General features: G+C 34.2%; 1 protein-coding gene across 1 annotated transcript; it reads right to left on the bottom strand.

Annotated features, from left to right (window-relative positions):
* Positions 1 to 10,155: 10,155 nt before the first annotated feature.
* Positions 10,156 to 16,027, bottom strand: LOC120080518 (putative nucleoredoxin 1). The gene is made up of 3 exons (XM_039035201.2): positions 15,832 to 16,027; positions 13,519 to 14,007; positions 10,156 to 11,019 (listed from the first exon to the last, which is right to left on the bottom strand). The coding sequence occupies exons 1-3, from the start codon at positions 15,913 to 15,915 to the stop codon at positions 10,423 to 10,425; spliced, it is 1,170 nt and encodes a 389-aa protein (XP_038891129.1). The 5' UTR covers positions 15,916 to 16,027; the 3' UTR covers positions 10,156 to 10,422.
* Positions 16,028 to 24,263: the final 8,236 nt, after the last annotated feature.

The raw sequence follows: 24,263 nt of genomic DNA on the forward strand, positions 1-24,263 counted from the left end.
TTAGGAACTTTCCTTTCTGAAGTTCCTTAAGTTTCCTTGGTTTCCCTTTTGAACCCTAAATTCCAGATTCAATTATCAGCTTATATTACCCATAGTTTCAGAACTTATTTTAAGATACTTACTTCTAAAAACATGTTCTAAAATGTATTAGGAAGCTTACCATAAAATCTTAGCTCATAACTTCTCGTAGTTTAGCGGGAAGTTTCAAAACATCAAGACTGGCCCAACTTACCCAAAAGCCTGACCCTTCTGTCTTTTTCTCTGCTTCTAGCCCGATTCCTTGGATCTTCTTCTCCGGAAGCCTCACCATGAAAACTAGACTCTTTTACTTCCAGATGGCTTTAGAACCACATCAAACGCATGAGTATTCTGGGAGAGTTCCAAGTTGATGCTACTTTCTATCTTTTCTGCTCGACAGCATCTCCCCTCTTAGAACTTCTTGACCAATGCATGGTCTTGCTGCCAACGCATGGTATTCTCCCAATTAGTCCTCGCACAATCTTTTTTATGTTCTTTGAAGATAATTTGAGTTCTCATCTGAAGTCCTTCGCCCTATTTATAGGCGTCCAAGATTGCTCCACGGCTGACACCTCCTTCTTGGCTGCATGTCCAAGTGTCTTTTCTTCACACCATCAACGCATTTTTACATCAGCGTAAGCCAAAGTGTCTTATTCTCCTTTCACCAATGCATAGTCCTCATCCTTTACATGTCTTCTTATGCATCCACCTAATTTGCATAAGGTTTAAGAATTCCTCCTAACAAGCCACATGTCCGGATGACGTCCTCCATATGAGCTCATCCTTCCTATGCGTCCACAAACCCTTAGATGTTCAATGCATAGTATGCCATCTACGCATAGTAGGCCTTTGTCACACTTGGTTTTCCACTCACTACCATCGCAACCCAACTTAGCCATCGAAAGAGCCAGCCATCACCAACGCATAGGATAGCCATTCATCCTCGACGCATGGCTCACTAGGTATCACCGTACAGCTTGCTCGGCATGGGCGCATAGCGCTTGGCATAAGCGCTGGCCACCAATGCATGGGCGTGTGGCTTAGGCACTGGCCATCGCCCACAGGGCTTGCTCGGCCGCACCGGCGCTTGGTAACGTGCTCGATGCATTGATACTCGGCAGGGTGTTCGACGCATAGGCATGGTCGCTCGATGCATGGGCAGAGGCGTTCGATGCATGGCTGATCTTGGCATAGACGCATCGCTTGGCAGTTTGGCTGAGGTGCTTCAACGCATAGCTAGGCGTCTGGTCGAGGCTGCTCGACGCATGGATGGGCATTTGGCCGAGGCTCCTTGACGCATGGCTGGGTATTTGGCTGAGCCTGCTCAACCCATAGCTGGGCATTTCGCCGAGCCTGCTCGACGCATGGCAGTGCATTTAGCCGAGGCTGATCGATGTATGCCACCCTCCAGCCCTCGTGCCATCCCAATGCCTCACCCTTGGCTGCCATCCTTCATTCGCCTTCCACCCTCTAACGCATCCCTTCAACTTTCTTCCTTCACCAACGCATACCACCACTAACGCTTCATCATAATTCTTCCAACACATCCATTGAGTCTAATGCATTGGTCTAACCTCCAAGGCATGTGTCACTCCTACTTTAAATTCTCCCTTTGCCCAAGTAATCTTTTGAAGATCTTATGACCAATGCATAGCAATGCCTAGTTGAACACTTAATCAATTTTCATCAATTAAAGCTTATCTCAAAGCTACTCAAGGAAAATCTATTCAACACCTAGAAATTTCCTTCTCTTCAACATAGGATTTAAATTTCTCCTAGTTAAACCCTTAATCACCTGCTTAAATAGGGAAAATGGAAATCCGGGTTTCACATTTACTTCCCCCTTAAGAAAATTTTGTCCTCGAAATTTACACAAACTAACTCTGGTTTAAGGTTTCACAACACCCACTGTCATAACCTCTTATACCCTCGTCTATTACCACGCTTCCACTGCGCTACTTTGTTATCAATTTTCGTAGTTTATCTAACAATACCTCACCTAGTCAGCTCTAAGCTAGATGTTGAACCAAACTATCTACAACATAATCATTTCTATCTTAAATACTAAATGAGAATAACTTAAATTCACTCTTACCTTCCTCGGTAGGTCTTCAGGTAGTGTTGTGAGTTCCAGCTTCGGTTACCTGCTAGGTCGTGCCACTTCTGCCATTCCTCTTAGTCTCACTTTGACTAACTCTTAGGTTCCTCTTTAAACCCTTACTTTTCCACACTTCCCTTTGGTTTTACTAAGCTCAAACCTCAGGTTTTTCTAACTCAACCCTCTGGTTTCCAAGAACATATACTTTGATACTAAACTGATATACACTAATTTCCTCAATTGTCCTAGAAACTTATGCTCTGATACCAAGTTATCACACCTCGCCCCAGACTAACCTCCGAGCCTGAGAAAGGGCGTGACTGCAGCAGTTATCTACCCTTTCGTTGACACTTGCTGCCTAAAAACTCTTTGCCGAAATAACTCCAATGTACAAATGGAACAGTCAATTGATTAAGTTAGGCCCATTTTATTACAACAATGTAACATTTATACAACTTCTAAACTTAATTACAAGTTTACAACAACAACAACTGTAAAACCCTCCAGGAGTGTAACTGTGGCACGTGGCAGACCTTAACCATAGCAGCACTTTAGAACTCCTTACCTTTCGCTACCGGGGGGGGGGGGGGGGGGGGGTTGAGGAGGGGGAACATAAAACATGGAAAACATTAGCTATAAAGCCCAGTAAGTGGTGCTTTTAGATACACAAATAACTTTGACTACAAAAATATACTTTTGGAAATCAATTCATAATTGACAAGAACATTACCACAAGTTCACAATTATTTCTCCAGCCAGACCGCTAGATTATCCCCAGCTCAACTGCTGGTTAAAACAAACAACCCCAGCTTTAATGCTGGATATCCCTGACATGATCCTCATTTTTCTTAGCACTTTCACATGTATACTAAGTCAACAACAATTTCTGTAGAAACTCTCCGTATACCCTGTTATCCCACCAATGTGCACATTGATTGTTTTTCCCGCTTGCTATGCTTAGGTAACTTGACTATAGTTCCCGCCGGTCGTCACCGACTATAATTTCCCACCGACCGAAGCCAACTATATTTTTCTGCCAAGTACCTTTTCAAGCATGCTAACTATATATCCCGGGTATAATTCCAGTTTCCAACACAAAATACAAGCAATATCTTAACAAGCATAGTAATCTGATAAACATATATCCCTAATCATGCCAATTTAACATTATCCCCTATATATATTTACCTATATATATATAAATTATATCAACAATACAACACATAATAACCACTCACCTTGGTTGGTTAGGAACTTTCCTTTCTGAAGTTCCTTAAGTTTCCTTGGTTTCCCTTTTGAACCCTAAATTTCAAATTCAAATATCAGTTTATATTACCCATAGTTTCAGAACTTATTTTAAGATACTTCCTTCTGAAAATATATTTCAAAATGTCTCAGGAAGCTTACCATAAAATCTTAGCTCATAACTCCTCGTGGCTTAGCTAGAATTTTCAAAACATCAAGACTGGCTCAGCTTACCCGACAGCCTGACCCTTCTGTCTTTTTCTCTACTTCCAGCCCGATGGCTTGGAACTTCTTCTCTGGCAACCCTACCATGAAAACTAGACTCTTTTAGCTTTCAGATGGATTTTTAACTACATCAAACACAAGAGTATTCTGGGAGAACTCTTCGTTTCAAGTTGATGTTACTTTCTGTCTTTTCTACCTGACAACATCTCCCCTCTTGGAACTTCTTGACCAACGCATGGTCTTGCTGCCAATGCATGGTCTTCTCCCAATTATTCCTCACACACTCTTCTTTATGTTCTTTGAAGAGAATTTGAGTTCTCATCTGAAGTCCTTGGCCCTATTTATAGGCATCCAAGATTGCTCCATGATCGACACCTTCTTCTTGGCTGCATGTCCACGTGTATTTTCTTCACAACATCAACACATTCTTACATCAGCGTAAGCCAAAGTGTCTTCTTCTCCTTTTACCAACGCATAGCTCTCATTCTTTACATGTCTTTTTATGCATCCACCTAATTTGCTTAAGGTTTAAGAATTCCTCTTAACAAGCCACATGTCTGAATGATGTCCTCCATATGAGCTCATCCTTCCTATGCGTCCACAAACCCTTGGATGTTCAACGCATAGTATGCCATCTACGCATAGTAGGCCTTTGTCACACTTGGTTTTCCACTCACTACCATCACAACCCAACTTAGCCATCGCAAGAGCCAGCCATCACCAACGCATAGGATGACCGCTCATCCTCGATGCATGGCTCACTAGGTATCACTACACGACTTGCTCGGCATAGGCACTGGACACAGAAGCATAGGCATGTGGCTTAGGCACTGGCCATTGCTCCACTGCACGGGCGCTTGGTAAGGCACTCGATGCATTGATGCTCGACAGGGCATTCGACGCATAGGCATGGCCGCTAGACATATTGGCAGGGGCATTCATGGTCGCTCTTGGATCAACACATCGCTTGGCAGTTTGGCCGAGGCGCTTCGACGCATAGCTGGGCATCTGGCCAAGGCTACTCGACGCATGGCTGGGCATTTGGTGAGCCTGCTCGATGCATGGTTGGACATTTGGCCGAGCCTACTCGATGCATAGTTGGGAATTTGGCCGAGCTTGCTTGATGCATCGCCAGACGTCTGGCCGAGGTTGCTCGATGCATGTCACCCTCTAGCCTTCGTGCCATCCCAATGCCTCACCCTCGGCTACCATCCTTCATCCGCCTACCACCCTCTAACACATCCCTTCAACTTTCTTCCTTCATCAATGCATACCACCACCAACGCATCCATTGAGTCTAATGCATTGGTCTAACCTCCAAGGCATGCATCACTCCTACTTTAAATTCTCCCTTTGCCCAAGTAATCTTTCCAAGATCTTATGGCCAATGCATAGCAATTCCTAGTCCAACACTTAATCAATTTTCATCAATTAAAGCTTAACTCAAAGTTACTCAAGGAAAATCTATTCAACACTTAGAAATTTCCTTCTCTTCAACATAGGATTTAACTTTCTCCTAGTTAATCCATTAATCACTTGCTTAAGTAGGGAAAATAGAAATCTGGGTTTCACAGGAGGAATATCCATATATATCTTTATGGAAGAGAGTCGGCCCACTTTTAACCGTTCCAGCAATTATGCCCAACCTGTGAACCAAAGCGCATTCTAACTCCCTTTGGCACAAAATAAATTCTGCTCTCAAATGAGATATACTTGCTCTGACGACTTAGCTCTTTCCCCTTTAATTCCTTCAACATTCAAAAACCTATTTGGAAGAAGTTTCCTTTATTCATTCTGCTCCTTATTAATTTTCATTAAGCGGATTTGTCATTCCAAGGGAAATAGACTACTAAAAAAATTCTTTACTAGTACTGGAGTTCAGGTAACAGCTTAGCTATAGTAGCGAGTAACAACTATAGTAGCTAAAGAGTCGAGTCTTATAAACCCTTGGTAGCCCTTTGTCCCACACATCTATTTAGAAGTAAGTGTAGTTCACCGGTTCCATCGAATGCTCTTATCTCTCGACAAAGATCAACATGCTAGGTGAAGAAGGTGCTAACATACATTGAGTTCGTCACCATAGAACTCAAAACCAACTTTTTGAAATGTTCAAATTGATAAGAGATAATTCGATTAAATATGATATGATCGGTATGGTGTATGAGATACATCAAGTGGATGATTAATGTAAATGAGATTTACATTAAGTGCCATGGAATAGAAAAAGAGCTATGGTTTGTATGTTTCATAAGATGAAATATTAAAACTATAGGTTATAAATATATTATGGTAAGTTAGTTATCATTTATATTTATAATGATATTAATTATTGAATAATTATCTCTTTTTCTCTAATAACCAATGGAGTGAGAGGTTATTGGTGGTTTCATGGTAACCGTGAGATAAAAGAAAAAATATTTTCTTAATTTTAGTAAGAAAAAGGAAGAAATTTGTTGTTTTGAGATTTCCAATCTCGGAAAATACTCACGGATAGTTGTCAAGTAAATTAGATTTACTAAGTGACAGCTTGGAGCTAGCTAAACGATTGTGGAGTGTTCTTACATGATAGACACTCAACTAAGCGAGGAGCTAAACGATCGCATAGATTTTCCTAAACGATTGGGCATCGACCTATACAATAGGTTCTTCATTCTCCCACTTGCTTAATCATTTATATGATGCTGATTCCTCCAGATTTTTGCCTCAAACCAAGTCCACATAAAGTCTACCCTTTGGATTCTCACACCGAGAATACCAAGGTAACCTTCTTGGTGGTGTCATACTCAACTCGACACTGTCAAAGTTCTGTAGAGGTCATTCGTGGTCTTCGGGGTGTTCGTAACCCTTGCGATCGCTTAGTTTGAGTGTGCGGTATTCGTGTAATGTAGCGGTCATGTTGGACGAGCATTCATGTGTTGCTGTGTTGATGTGATCGAGCGTTTGTGATCAAGGAACTTGAAGATGAATCTACAAAAGTCTGTTGATTCTTGTCCTTAATCTTTTGTATAACATGTTGTAATTTTTGTATTTCGCATAATCGTATATTTCCGTTTGTGATTGTAATTGTAATGTTCATATATGATTGAAATTTGGAAAGATCATTCCGCTGCTCATGGAAATCCTTGTGTTCGATTTCCTTCATATACACACAATAGTTTTATTTAAATTTAAAATAAGTTATTAAATATTTTAATTTTAATTTTTGAATTAATGGGAGGGGAATAACTTTTCTCCCCGAATCTCTCTCAACTCACTACGTGACTGGTGGTGTGGTTATGGGATTGGTTTTCTTCTACAAGTTTTTTTTTTTTTTTGGAAAAAATACAATGCTCTCTTTGTGAAAAATTGAACACAAAAATCTCCTAAAAAGAGTATACCTTCCTTCTTAACTCCTCTCAAATTTTCCCCCTCTCTTCCAAAAACTTAAGAACCCACAAAAATCCTTAGTAATTCTCATCCCAATAAAGAATACACGAGGTTCTGATTGGTGGTGGTCAATTAGGGTTTCGAGATCGTTGCAGTATGTATCCATTTCGGAGAAAAGAATTATGTGAAGAAGGTTGATCTTTATGATGGAGCGAACACATGCGCAGGGAAAGAAAAACAGATCTAAAGTACTCTAATTATGTTAATTACAAAGATAAGCATGCATTAATATAATAAGTAAAAGGGGAAATTAATACAACCTTTGTAGACTTTGAATCTTCTCCGAATTAGCTCCAATCTCCTCACAAACGGTTCGTAGACCACCATGAGAGTCTTCCCGACTATTCTCCTGCCTTAGAACGGGATGGTGGGATCCGGTGAGTGACTAATTTGGAGAGAAAAAAGGTAAAACTTTGAAAGGCAAAGGGATGAGATTATCCATAATCTCATCTATTTCCACTAAGGCCAAGAGTTTTAAAATTTATTAAACACTCCCTTTTTAAAGACTTTTACATGCAAAATATGCAACTTTGAGTTTGATGAAAATTTGACACTAAAAAATCCACTTACTCAAAGTGGGATTTAGTGGGACAAATGTCTTCAAATGAAGACAACATTTATCCATGCAAAAGTTGGCATTTTCCACTCACAAATGTTGGATCTTTCCACTAACTTGGTCAAAGTTTGGTTCTCAAAGTTTAAAGTCAACAAATTTGACTTTATAACTTTTAAAAGTCAAAAGTCAACAATTTGACTTCCATTGCATTTTTGACCTAGTCAACAATTTGACTTTTAATGCAATTTTGATCCATTCTGTTTAATTTCAAAATTAATTCTAGTAATCAATTTTAAAATTCAATTAATATTAAATAATTAATTAAAAAATTTAATTAATTCAATTTAATATTAAATTCAACAAAAATCTCAATCAATATGAATCACTATTCAGAATCTTGATATTTAAATCTTATTGTATCATGCTCTCGCTCTTGCTCTCACTATATCTCACTCTCATTCTGTTGCTCAATCTCGCTCTCTCGCTGTCGCTCAATCTCGCTCTCTCCACCTTTCTTGTTGTCGCTCTCTTTCTCCACATTTCTTGTTGTCGCTCTTTCTCTCACTCTTTTCGTTATGCTATTTACATTGTCTATTTACATACTTTTTTTGAGACCACGTTTCTATAAACACCAATGAAACCAAGTTCAAGAAAAGTCTGTTCCGTTCTGAAAAATCCGTTTTGAAAACTCCATTTGGTTTTGAAAAACTCCGTTATGGAAAACCTCATTCAATAAATCTCCGTTCAACAAAATGACAGTTCAAATGAAGTTTAGATTTTAAAGAACTCACCATTACATATTTGCTGTGTGTTAACGATTTTAAGTTGTAGATAGATTTTGTGAAAATTGTCAAATCAATCATAAAGTGACAACCAAGCATATCACAATCGAAGATAGATAGACAGCGAGAGCGAGATCCAAGTAGTGAGAGTGAGACAGTTATCAGAGGAAATTCTTGTATCTCATACCATGATAACTTCAGCAGAAGGTCAATTGATAGTTTTTTAAAAAATGGGGTCATTTGACATTACGGGCCTAGATATTAGGTCATTGACCCAATTTTTCCTATGTTATTTGCTTGTTTCCTTCTCTTTTGTGTTGCTCTGGTGTGTTCTGTGTGATGCAGTTATGTTGTTCCAAATCATCTGGTCTGTTATGAGATTTTGTAGTTTAAATAAATGACAATAATGATGTGTTTGGAATCCATTTTCATGCGTTTAATTTAAAAAACTAAGGGTATATTTGGAATACATTTTTCAAGTGTTTAATTTAGAAAATAAGTTATTTTGGAAGAAATTGGTGTGTTTGACAACCATTCAAAATAACTTTTCAAGTATATATTAATGAGTTCTTATCAAAGGTGTTTAAATAAAAATAATTTTTTTGAAAAACGTTGTTTTCTTAAGTCAATCCAAACATACCATATGTTATTTTGGAAGAAATTGGAGTGTTTTACAACCACTCAAAATAGCTTTTCAAGTGCATTTTAATCAATTTTTTTATCAAAAGTGTTTAAATAAAAATGATTTTTTTTTTTGAAAAATACGTTTTTTCAAGTAAATCCAAACGCCCCAATGTTTGCAGTTTCAAATATTATGTGTTGTTTTTTGGGTATTGTCATTTGATGGCTTGAGCTCTCCCTTTCCTTGTGATTTATAAGTTCTGAGGTCGTCTGTAATTTTTGTGATTGTGACCTTTTTTTCCCTTGCAGTAATTATGTCCAAAGTATTAGGATATATAGCACAATGAAAGAATATGAAGATATATAACAAAATTTAAATCTAACTCTCAGACTATGTCAATGATAAACTAAAGTTTATCAATTAGATTTTTCTTTATTTACAATTAATTGGTGGATGCACATTGGGCTCAAGCCTTATACCTTAAAATATTATGATAAACTAAATATCAATAGTATGAGTACTATGCCAATTGAGCTACGCTCATGTTGGCTCTAATTCAAATATTACTGATCAAAATAAATGAAAAGCGAAGCATTAGATTAATATAGTAAAAGGCAATATTATATATGAAAATTGTTGAAACACCCATATGACTTTCATAAATATCATTTTAGATCGATAAGTAACTAATTCGTTCTTTTGGTCTAAGAGTTGGAGTCGGGAGAATGGAGTTATGAACTCCATTCCTTGTCTGGTCTAAAGAGTTCATAGGCCCATGACCAAAAAACATAAATTTCATTTTTTATTAACTCCTTACATTGTGATTTCTCAGGATTAAATAAGAAAATTTATTTTAAATGACAAAATTGCTGAAAAATATTTACAAATGATAGCAAAAAATCACAATCTATCTATAATAGACTGTGATAGACTATTATCTGTGTTTATCTTGACACAGATAGACACAAATAGTAGTCTATTACAGTGTATCGTAGATAAATAGTAAAATTTTGCTATATTTATAAATATTTTGATTCATTTTCTATATTTGAAGATAACCCATTAAATAACTCCCTAGACTTTACAACTCTACTCCTTGCAACTAATGTGTCGTAAAGATCTAGTTAATGTTGTTCATTCTTTTAGGTATGTGTATCCAAAGAAAAGAGAAGTATAGGGGAAAGAAATAGTAACACTCACAAATATTATAGAGAATAACTTTTGAACATAGGCAATCACATACAAGAGAGATATAGCTCGAGCCATCATATAAGAACAGCCCAAAAGAAGAAAAAGGGTCATAAAGTGTTCAAAACTAGAAGTCTCTTGATTTATTCAAACAACGAAATCTCATGAAATAAGGCAACGAGTGAAGAACATATAAAAGTTTATGGGTGTATATATTTACACTCATAAACTTCCATATTTGTTGCTGTGTTAACATGTTCTCTTATCCTTTGCACACTTTTTTTTCCTCTTTTGTTTCCTCCTTGGTTTCCTCCTTTTCCTCTTTGGTTTCCTCCTTGTCCTTGATTTCTTCATCGTCGTTTTTCGACTCATCATTGTTTTTCGACCCATCGCAGCAACAAGAAACTTTTACCTCCCCATCACAATGAGGTTCTGGAGATTGTGATTCGCACTTTGTATTTGGGATCTCATCAAGTATGTCGACTTTCTTGGAAGTGAAAGGGTAGGCATCAATACCATGCTCTTTGATTAGTTCGACCGCGTTCAGGTTTGAAGTTTTCCCATCATGCCCAATTATAACAAGGGCAGGAAGATCACCAACCTCAAAATGTAGTTTTAGTTCTTGACATTTCTCATCCTTAAAAGGCAATGACAACCATGGCATTGTTTTGAATGCTTCTTTGAATAAATCTTCATCTTCATCATCTAAAGAGATGAATACAATCTCAAAGTTCTCTTCCTTCTCCTTCAATTTATTGTAAGCCTCAATTAATTTTGGTGTAAAATCATCACAATGTTCATGGCCTTGCTTTGAGAAATACAACCCAATGAGTTTCCCTTCTAGCTCAGAGATAGGAATCTATAAAACGAAAACAATACAATGATTCAAATTAAAAAGTTTCTCTATATTTAAAAAGGGACCATTTTGATTATTTATCTACAAATAATCAAATATATGAGAATCATAGATATAACAATCATGTTTCGTGTTTAGTTCTATATGCATGCATGTTATTAGATTTTTATCGAAACAAATAATGTTTGTATTTTCGTATGAGATTAATACATGAATTTTATATAATTGTAATTAATTAATTAACAAATTAATATTTTGTTAATTATAACTCAACTAATTATAAAATTTAATTAAGACACTCAAACTATAATATAATTATTTATGGGACTGTTTTCAAATATAAAAAAATGAATCAACTTATTTATAAATATAGTAAAATATAACTATACGAATACCAGATATTAATAAATATTTCCAGTAGTTTTTCATTTAAAACAATTATCCTTATTTATAAGCAATAAATAAATAATTTTAATTAAATAATCTAGTAAATATTACAAATTTTTAAAAATAAAAACTCTAAGAGGTCTCGTTTGGTAACCATTTCTTTTTTTTTTTTGTTTTTGAAAATTAAGCTTATTTACTTCTCATTTCTTATAATAATTTGCATTTTTTTTTAAATATAATGATTGAATTCCTAGCTAAATTCAAAAGACAAAAACAAGTTTTTGAAAGCAACTTTTCCTAGTTTTCAAATTTTGGTTTGGTTTTTTAAACCATGAGTAAAAAATTGATAATAAATGAAGAAATTTGGAGATGGAAGTAGTTTACGTAGGCTTAATTTTTAAAAACAAAAAAGAAATAACCAAATGGTAACCAAATGGGGTTTAAATTAATTTAACACATTAAAGTGACTTAATTTAGATGGATAGACTTTCATCCATTAATTTTTTCAATAAAAGACTTAACTGTATTAATGGAACAAAAGGTTTCCTTTCATAAAAAAAAAGGTAAAAAATGGTGAAGAGAGAGTAAGATATTAAGAAAAGAGAGGAGGGAGAGGAGATTTTAAAAGCTCTAACTTTAAGAAGGGTATCAAATACCCTTAGAAAATAAGTTTGAAGAAAGCATAGATATGACACATTGGGTTATTTTAATGTCCCATCTTTCAAACCTTACACCAAATTAAATAAGGGATTATGCCTTTATTCCCATCAGATGTTCTATTTACTCAAATAAAAGATTAGTATTTTTTTTCATTAAATATGTGAGATGGAGAAATCCAATCTCTAACTTTAACGTTGACATTACAAATTTTATACTAGTTGACTTATGCTCATTTTAATTAAGGTATCAAATACTTTTATTCTTATCAATTGAAAATTGCTTTTGATTCACTTCTACTTTCATTGAAAGGAAATTTTAGCTCCTATTTTTTTTTGTTCATATGCATTTAAAGTTTTAACAATATTATCAACAGACACAAATCAAAATATTTCGATAAAAAATATCAAGAACTAGGTCTAATGGGTGTTTAGGAATAATTCTGAAATTGATGAAATCAGTTTTGTAATATTTAAAATCACTCCAAAACATGAATTTAATAATTAAAAGACAATATTTAGGTTCCGTTTGTTTATAATTTGTTTTTAGATTTATGTGAATATTTAAATTTATGCTTGTTTTCTTCTAAATTCCATAAGATGTAGCTCTTACATTTTTTTGAAGCAAACACTAGAATTCTCGATGTCATTTTAAAAACAAAAACAAGTTGTTTGAAAACTAAAACCCTATTTGGTAACTATTTGATTTTTAGGTTTTCAGTTTTTTGAAAATTAAGCCTATAAACATTAAACACTCCTTTCACACCTATAAATTTCTTGTTTTTTCTTTTTCTATACACTTTTTACCATTGTTTTAAAAAACAAAGCCAAATTTTGAAAAGTAAAAAAAAAATAGTTTTAAAACCTTGTTTTGTTATGGAATTTAGCTAAGAATACAACTCCTGTAATTAAGTAAGATGTAAATCATCGTAAGAAATTGGGAGAAAATAAACTTCATTTTCAAAAACCAAAATCTAAAAACGAAATGATTTCCAAATGAAACCTAATATTTTTTAGTTTTCAAAATTTGGCTCAGTTTTTAAAAACATTAATGGAAAGTAGATAGCAAAACAAAGAAATTTATAGGTGAAAGTAGCTATTAGATGACATGATATTAAATTTTCCTTCACTCATCAGCTTAAGTTTTTAGGTTAATCAATGATTTAAAGAAAATACCAGAGCAAGTGAGTCCAAGAGGTCTTGGATTCAAACCTCTTATATGATTTTAAAAAACTAAATGATTACCACATTAATGTTTGGTTTTACCCTTTTAAAAGAATGTTTGAAAGTAATCTTTTTTGTAGTACTAAGGTTTTAGAGTAATCTTAAACATATGACAAAAGTGATTTTAGAACATTTAAAATCATGCTCTAAAATAAACAAGAATCGAGAATCGTCTTAGCAACCAAGATAGTATTTAAACCTAGAAAAAGAAAGAAGTATACATGTAATAAAATACCTGATTTCCATCATTAGAAACCACATAATTGCGAGAAGTGGAAACCAAAAGGGAAATAATGGTTTGAATGTTTTTCTTAGCCTCCTCTTCTTTATCACCCAAAAGTTGGTTCTTTTGATGAGAAGTAAAGGGATAAGCATCAACTCCAAATTTTCTTACTAAATTCACTCCTTCATTAGTTGAAACCTTCCCATTGGCATCAATAACAACAAGATGAGGAATTTCACTAATTTCAAACAGTAATTTCAACTTTTTTTTGGTCTCTGAATCATCAAATGGAATGGATAGCCATGGCATTTTGGAGAAGTAAGCTTTGAATGAGAGTTCATCTCTATCAGAAGAAATGAAGATAACTTCAAATTCATCATTTTCAGAAGCTAATTCCTTATAAAGTTGTGCTAATTTTGGAGTGAAAATACGACAAGGAGGGCACCATCCTGCTGAGAAATACAATCCCACATTCTTTCCAATTAAAGAGCTAATTTTTACCTGTTCAAAACACAACCCAAATTATTGGCTAATTCATTACTTAAATATAGGACAATTGCAAATTGGAGCGGATAAGACTTTTAAAGTTAATAATTAAGTGTATAACAACATTTATAAAGACTTACAAAAATAGTAAAATCTATCACTAGTAGACTCCTAGCAGCGAAATATACTTGATCATAGGTAAACTTCGAGGGTTGGATCTAAATTTTGTTATATATTTATAAATTTTTTTGTATTATGTTATATTAGTAAATACTTTGAGGCTTGATATAATTGTGTTCGAAAAATGTTTCTTTTTTATTCTTTGAAAAAGAATTATAAAACATGAACATGTGTGGTAATCACTTTCTTTGAAATTTTCAATTAAGAACTTAAAAAGAATAGGTATCGTTTTTGATAACGAAAATCAAGTTTATTTCTTCTCAATTTCATATAATAATTTTCATTTATCTTAAGTAAAGAAGTCAAATTCTTAGTTAAATTTTAAAAACAAAAGCAAGTTTTTAAAAATTATTTTTTTTAATATAGTTTAAAAAATTTGACTTGATTTTTTAAAATATTAGTAGAAAATAGAAACAACAAAGTCAATAGTTTAGAGGTAAAAATGGTGTTTACAAGCTTAATTTTCAAAAACTAATAATAAAAAAATAAATGGTTACTAAACAGAACTTTAGTTTACATATCTCATGTGTCCACCATGAGTTAAAATAATATTTTTATTTGGAAAAATGAACAAAAAAGTTAGGCTCTCTTTGATAATTAACTATTTAGTTTTTGAAAATTGTATATGTTTTCTCTCAATTTTTTTGACACATAGTTTTCATTTATCGTGAATAAATATTGACTTATTGGCTAAATTTAAAAAAATGAAAACAAGCTTTTCTAGAACAACTATTTTTGTTTGTTTGTTTTGTTTGTTTTGTTTTTTTTGTTTTGTTTTTTTTTGTTTTGTTTTTTTTGTTTTTTTTGTTTTTGTTTCAAAACTTGTCTTTAATTTTGAAAATACTCTTATTAAGTAGACAAGAAAACAAAAACCAAAAAGAAACTAATGAACAAAAGTAATGTTTGTTAATTTAAAAGCCAAAAATATATAAGAAGATAAAATAATTTTCATCAAACAGGCCTTTGTTTTGTTGTTTCACTAAAGTTTAAAATTTGTAAACGAGAAACAAGAGACATGATCAACGATCTTACAAAATTTCTTTGAAAACATTACTAAAAGTTGGGAATTAATTAAAAAATATTAGGTCGTTGGGTAACTATTCGTTTTTAGTTTTTAAGATTTTTAAAATTAAACCTATTTCATCCATATTTCTTACAACAATTTATATCATTCTTAACTACAATTGTTGGCCAAATTCCAAATTTCAAAAATAATTTTTTGAAAGCTACTTTTTTTAGTCATCAAATTTTGGCTTAATTTTTTAAACCACTGGTGAAAAGTAGATAACAAAGGAAGAAATTTGGAGTGAAAGTAGTGTCCATAAGTTTAATTTTAAAAAACAAAAATAAAAAACATAAAGATTACTAAACGGGGCCTAAAGTTACTTAACGTTTTTTCTTTAGAAAATGAAAAAAGAAAAATGAAAAACATGAAATTGAAGCCACAATGAGTTTTAGTTCAATATGACAATTGGAATGACTCTCCTCCCTAAAGATTGGAGGCTCGATCTCACATCCCGATAATCATTGTACTAAAGAAATAAACATGAAATTAAGAACAGAAATGTTACTAAATGACCCTATTGATAAAATAGTGAAATTAAACTAGAAATACATATATTGAGTGAAAAATAAAAATGAAGATATATTTATACATACCTGATCGCCATTGTTGCGAATGAGAAAATCTCTTCCCTCAGAGGAAAGTAAGGAATTGAGATCATGCACAGTATCTGAGCCCATAATAATAATCTTTTTTAGATTCTTTAAGCTTATTGTTGTGTTCTGAAAAAAAAATTAAAGAACTCACTTATTAATATAGAGAAAACACGAACTTAGTGAGAAAGTAATTAACTTTATGGGTTATAAAAATGTGATGAAACTCTTAAGTCAAAAAATAAAAATAAAAAGAATCGAATCAAAGTCATCCAACTTCATATATATCCATTCACTTGGATCAAATTGGAACATTGACTTCATATAATAAAGTGTTACATGTTTTATTTTCAGCATATTTCATTAGCTAACTTTTACAAAATGCAACTGTAAAAATTTTCAAGATCTCACAAAGTTTCAATATAAATATGTACACTTAAATCCTATCATCGACATATTTAATTTAAACTATTTTCACATGAAAATATTATGTTAGCAATCTTTAAAAGGAAAACTATTAAAAAGTAAAAATTGCAATGGCATTTATTCGTATTAAGGTAAAGATTGCAATATTAATGTGTTATTCTATAAAAATGAAAGCCTAAAGGTAAAAGTTGACATATTGTGCAAAATTAGGTGTAAATTTGATTTTCTTTACCTGTTACTCTGAGTTTTATTGGGTATTTCAACTTTTAATTTGGTTCTATTTTGAACTTTACACTTCAAAAATATATACTTTAGTCTTTTAAGCTTTAATAAAAACAACTATTTTAGTTATGAACTACTCTTATTTTGTCATCATTCTTCAAATTTTCAATGGATTGATGTGTACCTACAATGTTTATGTTGTAATTCCTGTGATTGAATTGTAGTTCATAGAATATATGAACTTGTTGGGATAGGTAATATTGCCTATTTTTACAACCCATGTGATAGAAATGGATAAATTATTCGAGTAAGCTATTACAATAATATTGCTAACGACTTTATATCGTTGATGTTAGAGAGAAACAAAAATGATAGTTTTACCACGAATCAAAGGATTTAAAAGAAACAACCACACAGAGTATGACAGTCACATTGAATAATTTAGTTCGTTTATGGCTTTGGCTTGTACCCAAAGTCCAAAATATGCTTTGCGAGGAGTTTTAAAAGTAAATGTTTATTTTTCAAACTATACTCTCCTCTCATTATCTTTTTAACATATTCTTTCTCCTCTCTGTCTTTTAACTTACCTTCTTTCTAACCATATCTCTTCTTAACTTTTATGTGTCCTTTAAGTTCTCTCTTTGAAATTTTCCATATAAACTTTTTCTCTTATACTCTAACCTATCTCTCTCTTTATATTGAGAGCGCGTTTACAAACATAAGAAAACACTTACATATAGGTATGAATTGTCTAGTATTAAAATACTTGTCAATAATATATCTGCAAATCAAAGAGTTCGATCATTGATATCAAAATTTTATGGATATCTCTAATAATTGTACAAATATATCATCCACTAAGCACCAAATAACAACTAAAATAAGATCTATACCTATACTATATTAAAAGGGACAACAAAGAGAGAATTTTTCTCTTTTCTTTTTGCCTTTATACTTTTTTACAATTTCTATTTATTCCTATTGTATCTATTTGATTAAAATCTTTTTGACAAACATCTCATCAATCAAACCTTTATGCAAAGAGACTCCATCCCTTCTATATGACAATCACTCTAATGTATATATATATTTTTTTTTTGCATTTTATTTAAGCCTTTGCAGAATTTTATTTTTATTAGGTGTTTTTCTTAAGTAACCATTTCTAAATGACTGGAGATTGAAATGGGACCGAAATGCACATGACTCTAAAATTTATGCCACCATTGATAGGATTGAGTATTACTTTTAAAATGAAAAATTAAAGTTGAATTTCAAAACGATAACTCCGTATTCTTTTTTAGTATATTTTATTTTTGTTTAGATTACTCTTTTGAGAAAATGTTAATGGTAGTAAAATTTTTACTTTGGTTACCTGGACAACTTTTTGTGACTTACATTTTATAGGTGTCGAGAATGATCTACAACATTCTTAATGTTTTAGAAAGTGTTGGAGTAGCGAATTGATTGTTGTTTTGTTTGTTTTCTTAGAAGCACATTTTCATATTTTTAGTTTAGCAATTTTCATTTGATTATTGATTCATTGTAGAAAGGCAAAGAATCAATATAGTTGGATAGAAATTTTTGGTATTTCAAGGCATTACATCCAAAAAGTATCTGCATTAATTTTTCAGATTTATATTTAGTTATTTTTTAATATGTTCTATATATCAAAAGGGATGTAAGTGGAGAATTTTTATATACCTATTTTACCTTTTTAATAAGTTCCCACGTTACTTTTATCGACGAAATGGGCATTTTTGAGTGTCGTTGTCCATTCAAAAGATAATAGACATGACGTTTCTAATTTTTAATTTACGAAATATATTTATATATTTCAAAATTAAAATTTTATATCAAATAGGTGCAATTGGTGGTGGCAAGACACAACTTCGACATTGTGTTTGATGAGCACCAATTGATGTAATTGGATGTGACTATTCGAAGGATGGTGGATATACATCGAATAAATGCTCATTTCATGTAGGAGTGAAAATGCATATATAAGAGTAAAAAATGGAAAAAATACCTTTTTAGTTTTTGGGAAAAATACCTTTTTATTTTGGGTTGCTGTTAAAGAGAAAAGGCACAAAAAAAAATTATGTTGATTAGGGTGGGAAGATGAGATTGTGAGGGTGAAGAGAGTGAAAGAAGAATTTGAGACATTAACCACGCTTGTTCACCCTAATCAACGAGTACTAAGAGACTCATTCTGGCTGAAAATAAAAGAAAATTTCTATTGGGTTGGGAGGTGAAGATGGAAAAAGGAGTCGGGGGATAGCGGTAGAGGGAGGAGAGAAGAGAGAGAATAATTTTTTTTTTTAAAAATAATATAAACATAATTAATTATTCAAAATTGCAGAACTAAATTGGTCAACTTGAGATCATAAAGGCCAAATGCGCACGTTCGTAAAAACTCAAACACATTATTATTTTTTTTTAGGGAAAAATACCTTTTTTAGTTTTTAATCAAAAAAATATTTCATATAACTAAAATTTGGAAAGAAATACCGGATCTTTTAAAGAGATAAGTTTGTAATCATATTGGCATAATCTCTAGGTATAGTTTTGTAGAAAATAATAAGGTATTTAAGTGGGTTTTATTGAGTTTTTGGTGAAATTAAAGGCCCAATGGCATTCTGATAATTATGGATGAATGACAATTTTGTAATTATTCATTTCTTCTCCAAGTTAGGGCTGAAAATTGTGACCCTTTGAAGAAAAGAGAGAGCAGCTGATAGACAGGGAGAGACACGAAAAATTAGGTAGCAACCGTCTGGGCTTTGAGGAATCAGGAAGCCGCCGATCCACATAGTCGAAGGAAGGGAGTCATCATTCCGTTTTTCGTTCGACTTTGACGTCAGCGGCAGTGTAGTCGACGGCGACGTGGGTTTGTGTCCATTGGTTTCGCAGGCTATCTAGTGTAGTGGTTTCTGCACGTGAGTCTGTTGGTTTCGCAGACTGTCCAGTGTAGTGGTTTTCATCAGAGGTGGGTGTCTTGGTTCCAGTGGGCTCGCCAGCTGTCAGTGACAGAGGGGCATGTGCGGGTCTGCGCGTGGTTCGCCGATCAGAGGCAGTGCACGATTTTGGGCTGTTTGTTTTGCAGTGGGTGTTCTCGATTTCAGAGACGACGTCTAGTGCAGATCTCTCGGTATCAGTGGATATTAGAATTATAGATTGGTGAATTATTGATTATATGTAATTTGTAAATTCCTTATTGCTCATAATAAAATTAATTCAAGCTGGTTCTTAAAGTGGATGTAGACCAAACTGGTCGAACCACTATATATCTTGGTGTTCGTTCTTTACTGCTTTTGATTTATTCCGCTGATTGTTTGCATTCTGTTTGACCATCTATGTTAGGTTCAAAAACTCTCACAAGTGGTATCAGAGCTTCAGTCGATCCAAGGAGGGTGTGTGGTAGTGTGCTTGCAAATTCTTTATTCAGGATATTTTTGTTGGGTTTAATTTGACAGATGGCTTCGATGTCTACATGGTTTGAAGTTGTTGAATTTAATGGGAATGTGATTTCGGGTTATGGAGAAAAAATATTAGGGCTATTCTGGTACAACAAAAGGTAGCTTAAATCTTAGACAGAAATGACCTTCCACCAACAATTACAGATGCTGAAAAAAGGGATATGGATGAGATGACCTATTCAACGATAATTCTGTATCTTTCAGATGGAATGCTTAGGCTAGTAGATAAGGCCACTACTACAGCGGAGTTGTGGAAGAAATTAGAAAATCTTTATTTGACTAAGTCCTTGCCAAATAAATTATACCTAAAAGAAAATTTCTTTGGATATAAGATGGAATCTAGTAAATGCTTAAAAGAGAACCTAGATGAATTCCTGAAAATTATAGTTGATCTTAATAACATCGGTGAGAAGATGTCGGATGAAAATCAAGTAGTTATTCTTATGAATTCTTTGCCTGAATCGCATCGAAAAGTTAAGGCAGCTATTAAATATGGACAGGATTCATTGTCCATGGATATAGTGTTGGATGTCTTGAGAACGAGAAACCTTGAGATTAAAAAGAAACACAAGGATGGAGAGTTACTCATGGCCAGAGGCAGAAGTGAGAAAAAGAACGGAAAAGGAAAAGAGTCGAGATCCAGGTCAAAATCAAAGGGGAAAACTTAAAAGTGTTTCCTATGTCATAAAGAAGGAAACTTTAGAAAAAATTGCCCTTTGAATAAGAGCAAGGAAGCATCAAGTAGCAAGCATATAAGGGATTCTAGTATAGCAAATGTTACCGATGGGTATGATTCAGTAATCCCCTGCAGCAAATGTTACTGATGGGTATGATTCAGTAGAGGTCTTGATGGTGTCCAGTAGGAACATTCAGAATGCTTGGATCATGGATTAAGGGTGCATGTTTTACATAACTCCTAATCGGGATTTCTTGATTGACTTTCAGGAAAATGATGGGGGATCAATTTTGCTTGGTGATAATGGTGCTTGTGATGTAAAATAAATTGGGTCAGTTCGAATTGCAACACATGATGGAATCATCAGAATTCTTACAAATGTAAGATATGTTCTAGAACTCAAACGAAATCTAATTTCTCTGGGAGAATTAGATAGAGCAGGTTATTCCTATAAATCTGATAATGGAGTTCTGAAGGTTATCAAGGGTTCTTTGGTTAAGCTGAAGGGGAGCTTGAGAAATGGCCTTTATGTGTTGAAGGGTACTGCAGTTTCAGGTAGTGCTGTTGTTGCATCTGGGAAAGAAATAGATAAGTCTATGTTATGGCATAACAGACTAGCTCATATGAGTGAAAGAGGTCTTCAAGCACTTTCACAACAAGGTTTGCTTGGAGGAGTTAAAGACGTTGAACTCCCATTTTGTGAACATTGTATAATGGGAAAGTCTACCAGAGTGAGGTTTGGGAAAGGGAAGCATTCTACTAAAGGAATTTTGGATTATGTTCATTCAAATTTGTGGGGTCCTACAAAGGTACCTTCTACGAGAGGTTCGAGATACTTTATTTCGATTATTGATGACTTTTCAATGAAGGTGTGGATGTATCCACTGAAACAGAATGATGAAGCTTTTGGAAAATTTCTTGAATGGAAAAAGCAGGTTGAGAACCAAACAGGCAGGAAGGTAAAGTATCTGAGGACAGATAATGGTTTAGAATCTGTGAATCACAAATTTGATAAATTTTTCAAATATGAGGGAATTACGAGGCATTTCATTGTTACATACACTCCACAGTAGAATGGTTTAACTGAGAGGTTCAACATAACAATTATGGAGCGTACAAGATGTCTCTTGACAAATGCTTCATTACCCTTGAAGTTTTAGGGGGAAGCTGTCCAAACAACCTATTATCTTATTAATAGGAGCCCGTCTTCCACTTTTGGCCTAAAGACTCCTCAGGAGATATGGACAGAAAAAGCTCCAAGTTTGGATCAACTTAGAGTATTTGGATGTTCAGCTTATGCTCATGTTAAGGAAGGGAAGCTAAATAAGAGGGCACTGAAATGTATGTTTATTGGCTATCCTCAGGGTGTTAAAAGATATAAACTTTGGTGCTTGGAAGAGGGCATAAATAAATGTATTATCAGCAGAGATGTGACCTTTAGTGAAACAGAGATGTCATTTCGTGTCAAAGAGTAGCAAAAACAGCAGACAGTTGATCAGGTTGAGGCAGAGGTTAGAATTGATTCTAAAGCACAACCATCAGTTAGTTCAGGTGATTCCAGTGATCAGTCATCCAATTCTGATGGTAGACAGCCTCAACTGCAGAGGACTTTGATTGATGAGGGAGCTTTCGGTGAAAAAAGCTCAAGTAGCAGTGACCTATAGAACTATCAGCTTACACGTGAAATGCCTCAGCGGGTGAGGCAGGCTCCTACGAGGTATGGTTATGCTGATTTAGTTGCTTATGTTCTTACTTGTGCAATTGATAGTATTGAAGCAGAGACTCTTACTTTTGAGAAGGCTATTGTATCTGATTCGAAAGAACAATGGAAGGATGCTATGGAAGCAGAGTTGTTCTCGTTGCAGAAGAATCAAACATGGTCATTGGTTCCAAAGCCTCCTAATCAGAAACTCTTTCAGTCAAAGTGGATTTATAAAATCAAGCCAGGTACAGGAGGTGATAGCAAGCCTAGGTATAAGGCTAGATTGGTAGCCAAGGGCTACACTCAAAAGGAGGGAGTTGACTTTTATGAGATTTTCTCTTCGGTGGTGAGGCATTCGTCCATTCATTTAATTTTATCTATTGCTGTTCACTTTGATATATTTGTTGAATAGATAGACATCCCCACAGCTTTCCTTCATGGTGAATTGGAGGAAGTGATCTACATGGCTCAACCTAAAGGCTATGAGGTGAAAGGAAAGGAAGACATGGTTTGTCGTCTTCACTCCGTTTATGGACTGAAGCCATCGCCGAGACAATGGTATATCAGGTTTGACACCTTTATTCTGAAGCAGGGGTTTCACAGGAGCTCATATGATGCCTGCGTGTACTGGAAACTATCTCAGAAAGGTACATATATTTATCTACTTCTGTATGTAGATGATATGATTCTAGTGTCTAAGGATTATTCTGAAATCTTTGATCTCAAGAAACGATCAATTTGAGATGAAAGATTTAGGTGAACTGAAAAGGATCCTAGACATGGATGTGAAAAGAGATAGGGAGAAAGGTTTGTTAACCATTTCGCAAGAGAGTTATGTGCATAAACTGCTTGAGAAGTATAATATGTCTGGTTGTAAGGCAGCTTCGACACCCTTAGCATCTCATTTTAGACTTTCCTCGTCTCAGTGTCCTATTACTGAACAAGAAAGGTTAGAGATGGCTAATATTCCTTATTGTAATGCTGTTGGAAGTATTATGTATTTGATGATTTTTACTAGGCCTGACTTGGGATATGTTATGAGTATGATAAGTAGGTTTATGTCAAATCCTGAGAAGGAGCTGATAACGGGCAGAAATGCACGTTATTATAGTGCTAAGTTCTTAAACAATGTTAGATTGCGTTGATGAAATATGTTAAATTGCGTCCATTAAGCATAAATTCTATACTATTGCAGTCGCATGCATTCAGCACATTAGAACAGTTGATCTTTGTATTTTTGTGCAGAATATGCATTAACGCAATGCAAGATTGCGATCATAGAAAATCATTGGTCGAGCGCAACTTTATTGCAAGGCTTTGCGTTGATTGTGCTCCCAAACATTCACCCAAGAAGGATCCCTGCAACATGGTCAGCGTAACATGGTGGATGCATCCGAGTGAAAGAATAATTAAGAGCGATGGGACAGAAAGCTGTTGACAATCAAATCCAAATTAAGTTGACAGCCAATAACGATCACAAAGTACATTCAGCTTTATCGGTGACAATTATTCGATGCATCAGTCAGGAATTAAAGTTGTCCCATCTGTACAACTAGGAGAGAGAAACCACTTTTCACCATGGATACTCTATAAATACCAAGTGCATTCTTCAGAAAAGAGGTTCACCACTTTTACAATCTTTTGTTCCACAAGTTCACGCCTCTGTCCATAGTTTTTCTTTCATTTTTAGGAGGACGCGATGGAGAAAGTTGTGTTGGTAGAACGTTCCGATAAGATTGGGAGAGCGCCGAAAGCTTCAAGGATAGAGAGAGGGCTGACGCCTGCGGAAGCGGGAACATCTTTAGAATAGAATAGAGATTTCAGTGTAAAAAGCCTTGGTCAGCAAGGAATTGCTACCAGGCTCTCTACCTTTACTTTCCATTATCATTTTGTACTCAACTCATTTATAAAAATGGAATTTCCTTCTCTATAT

Source organism: Benincasa hispida, chromosome 6, assembly GCF_027475165.1.
Source record: "Benincasa hispida cultivar pf3 chromosome 6, pf3_genome.v1.1, whole genome shotgun sequence".
NCBI lineage: Eukaryota > Viridiplantae > Streptophyta > Magnoliopsida > Cucurbitales > Cucurbitaceae > Benincasa > Benincasa hispida.

Excerpts from the sequence above, each read along its gene's own strand:
- LOC120080518 (XM_039035201.2), bottom strand. The coding sequence starts at position 15,915 with ATGGGCTCAGATACTGTGCATGATCTCAATTCCTTACTTTCCTCTGAG. Across the intron at positions 14,008-15,831 it reads TTCGCAACAATGGCGATCAG|GTAAAAATTAGCTCTTTAAT; the intron begins GTATGTATAAAT and ends TGTTTTGAACAG. Across the intron at positions 11,020-13,518 it reads TTTCTAATGATGGAAATCAG|ATTCCTATCTCTGAGCTAGA; the intron begins GTATTTTATTAC and ends TTCGTTTTATAG.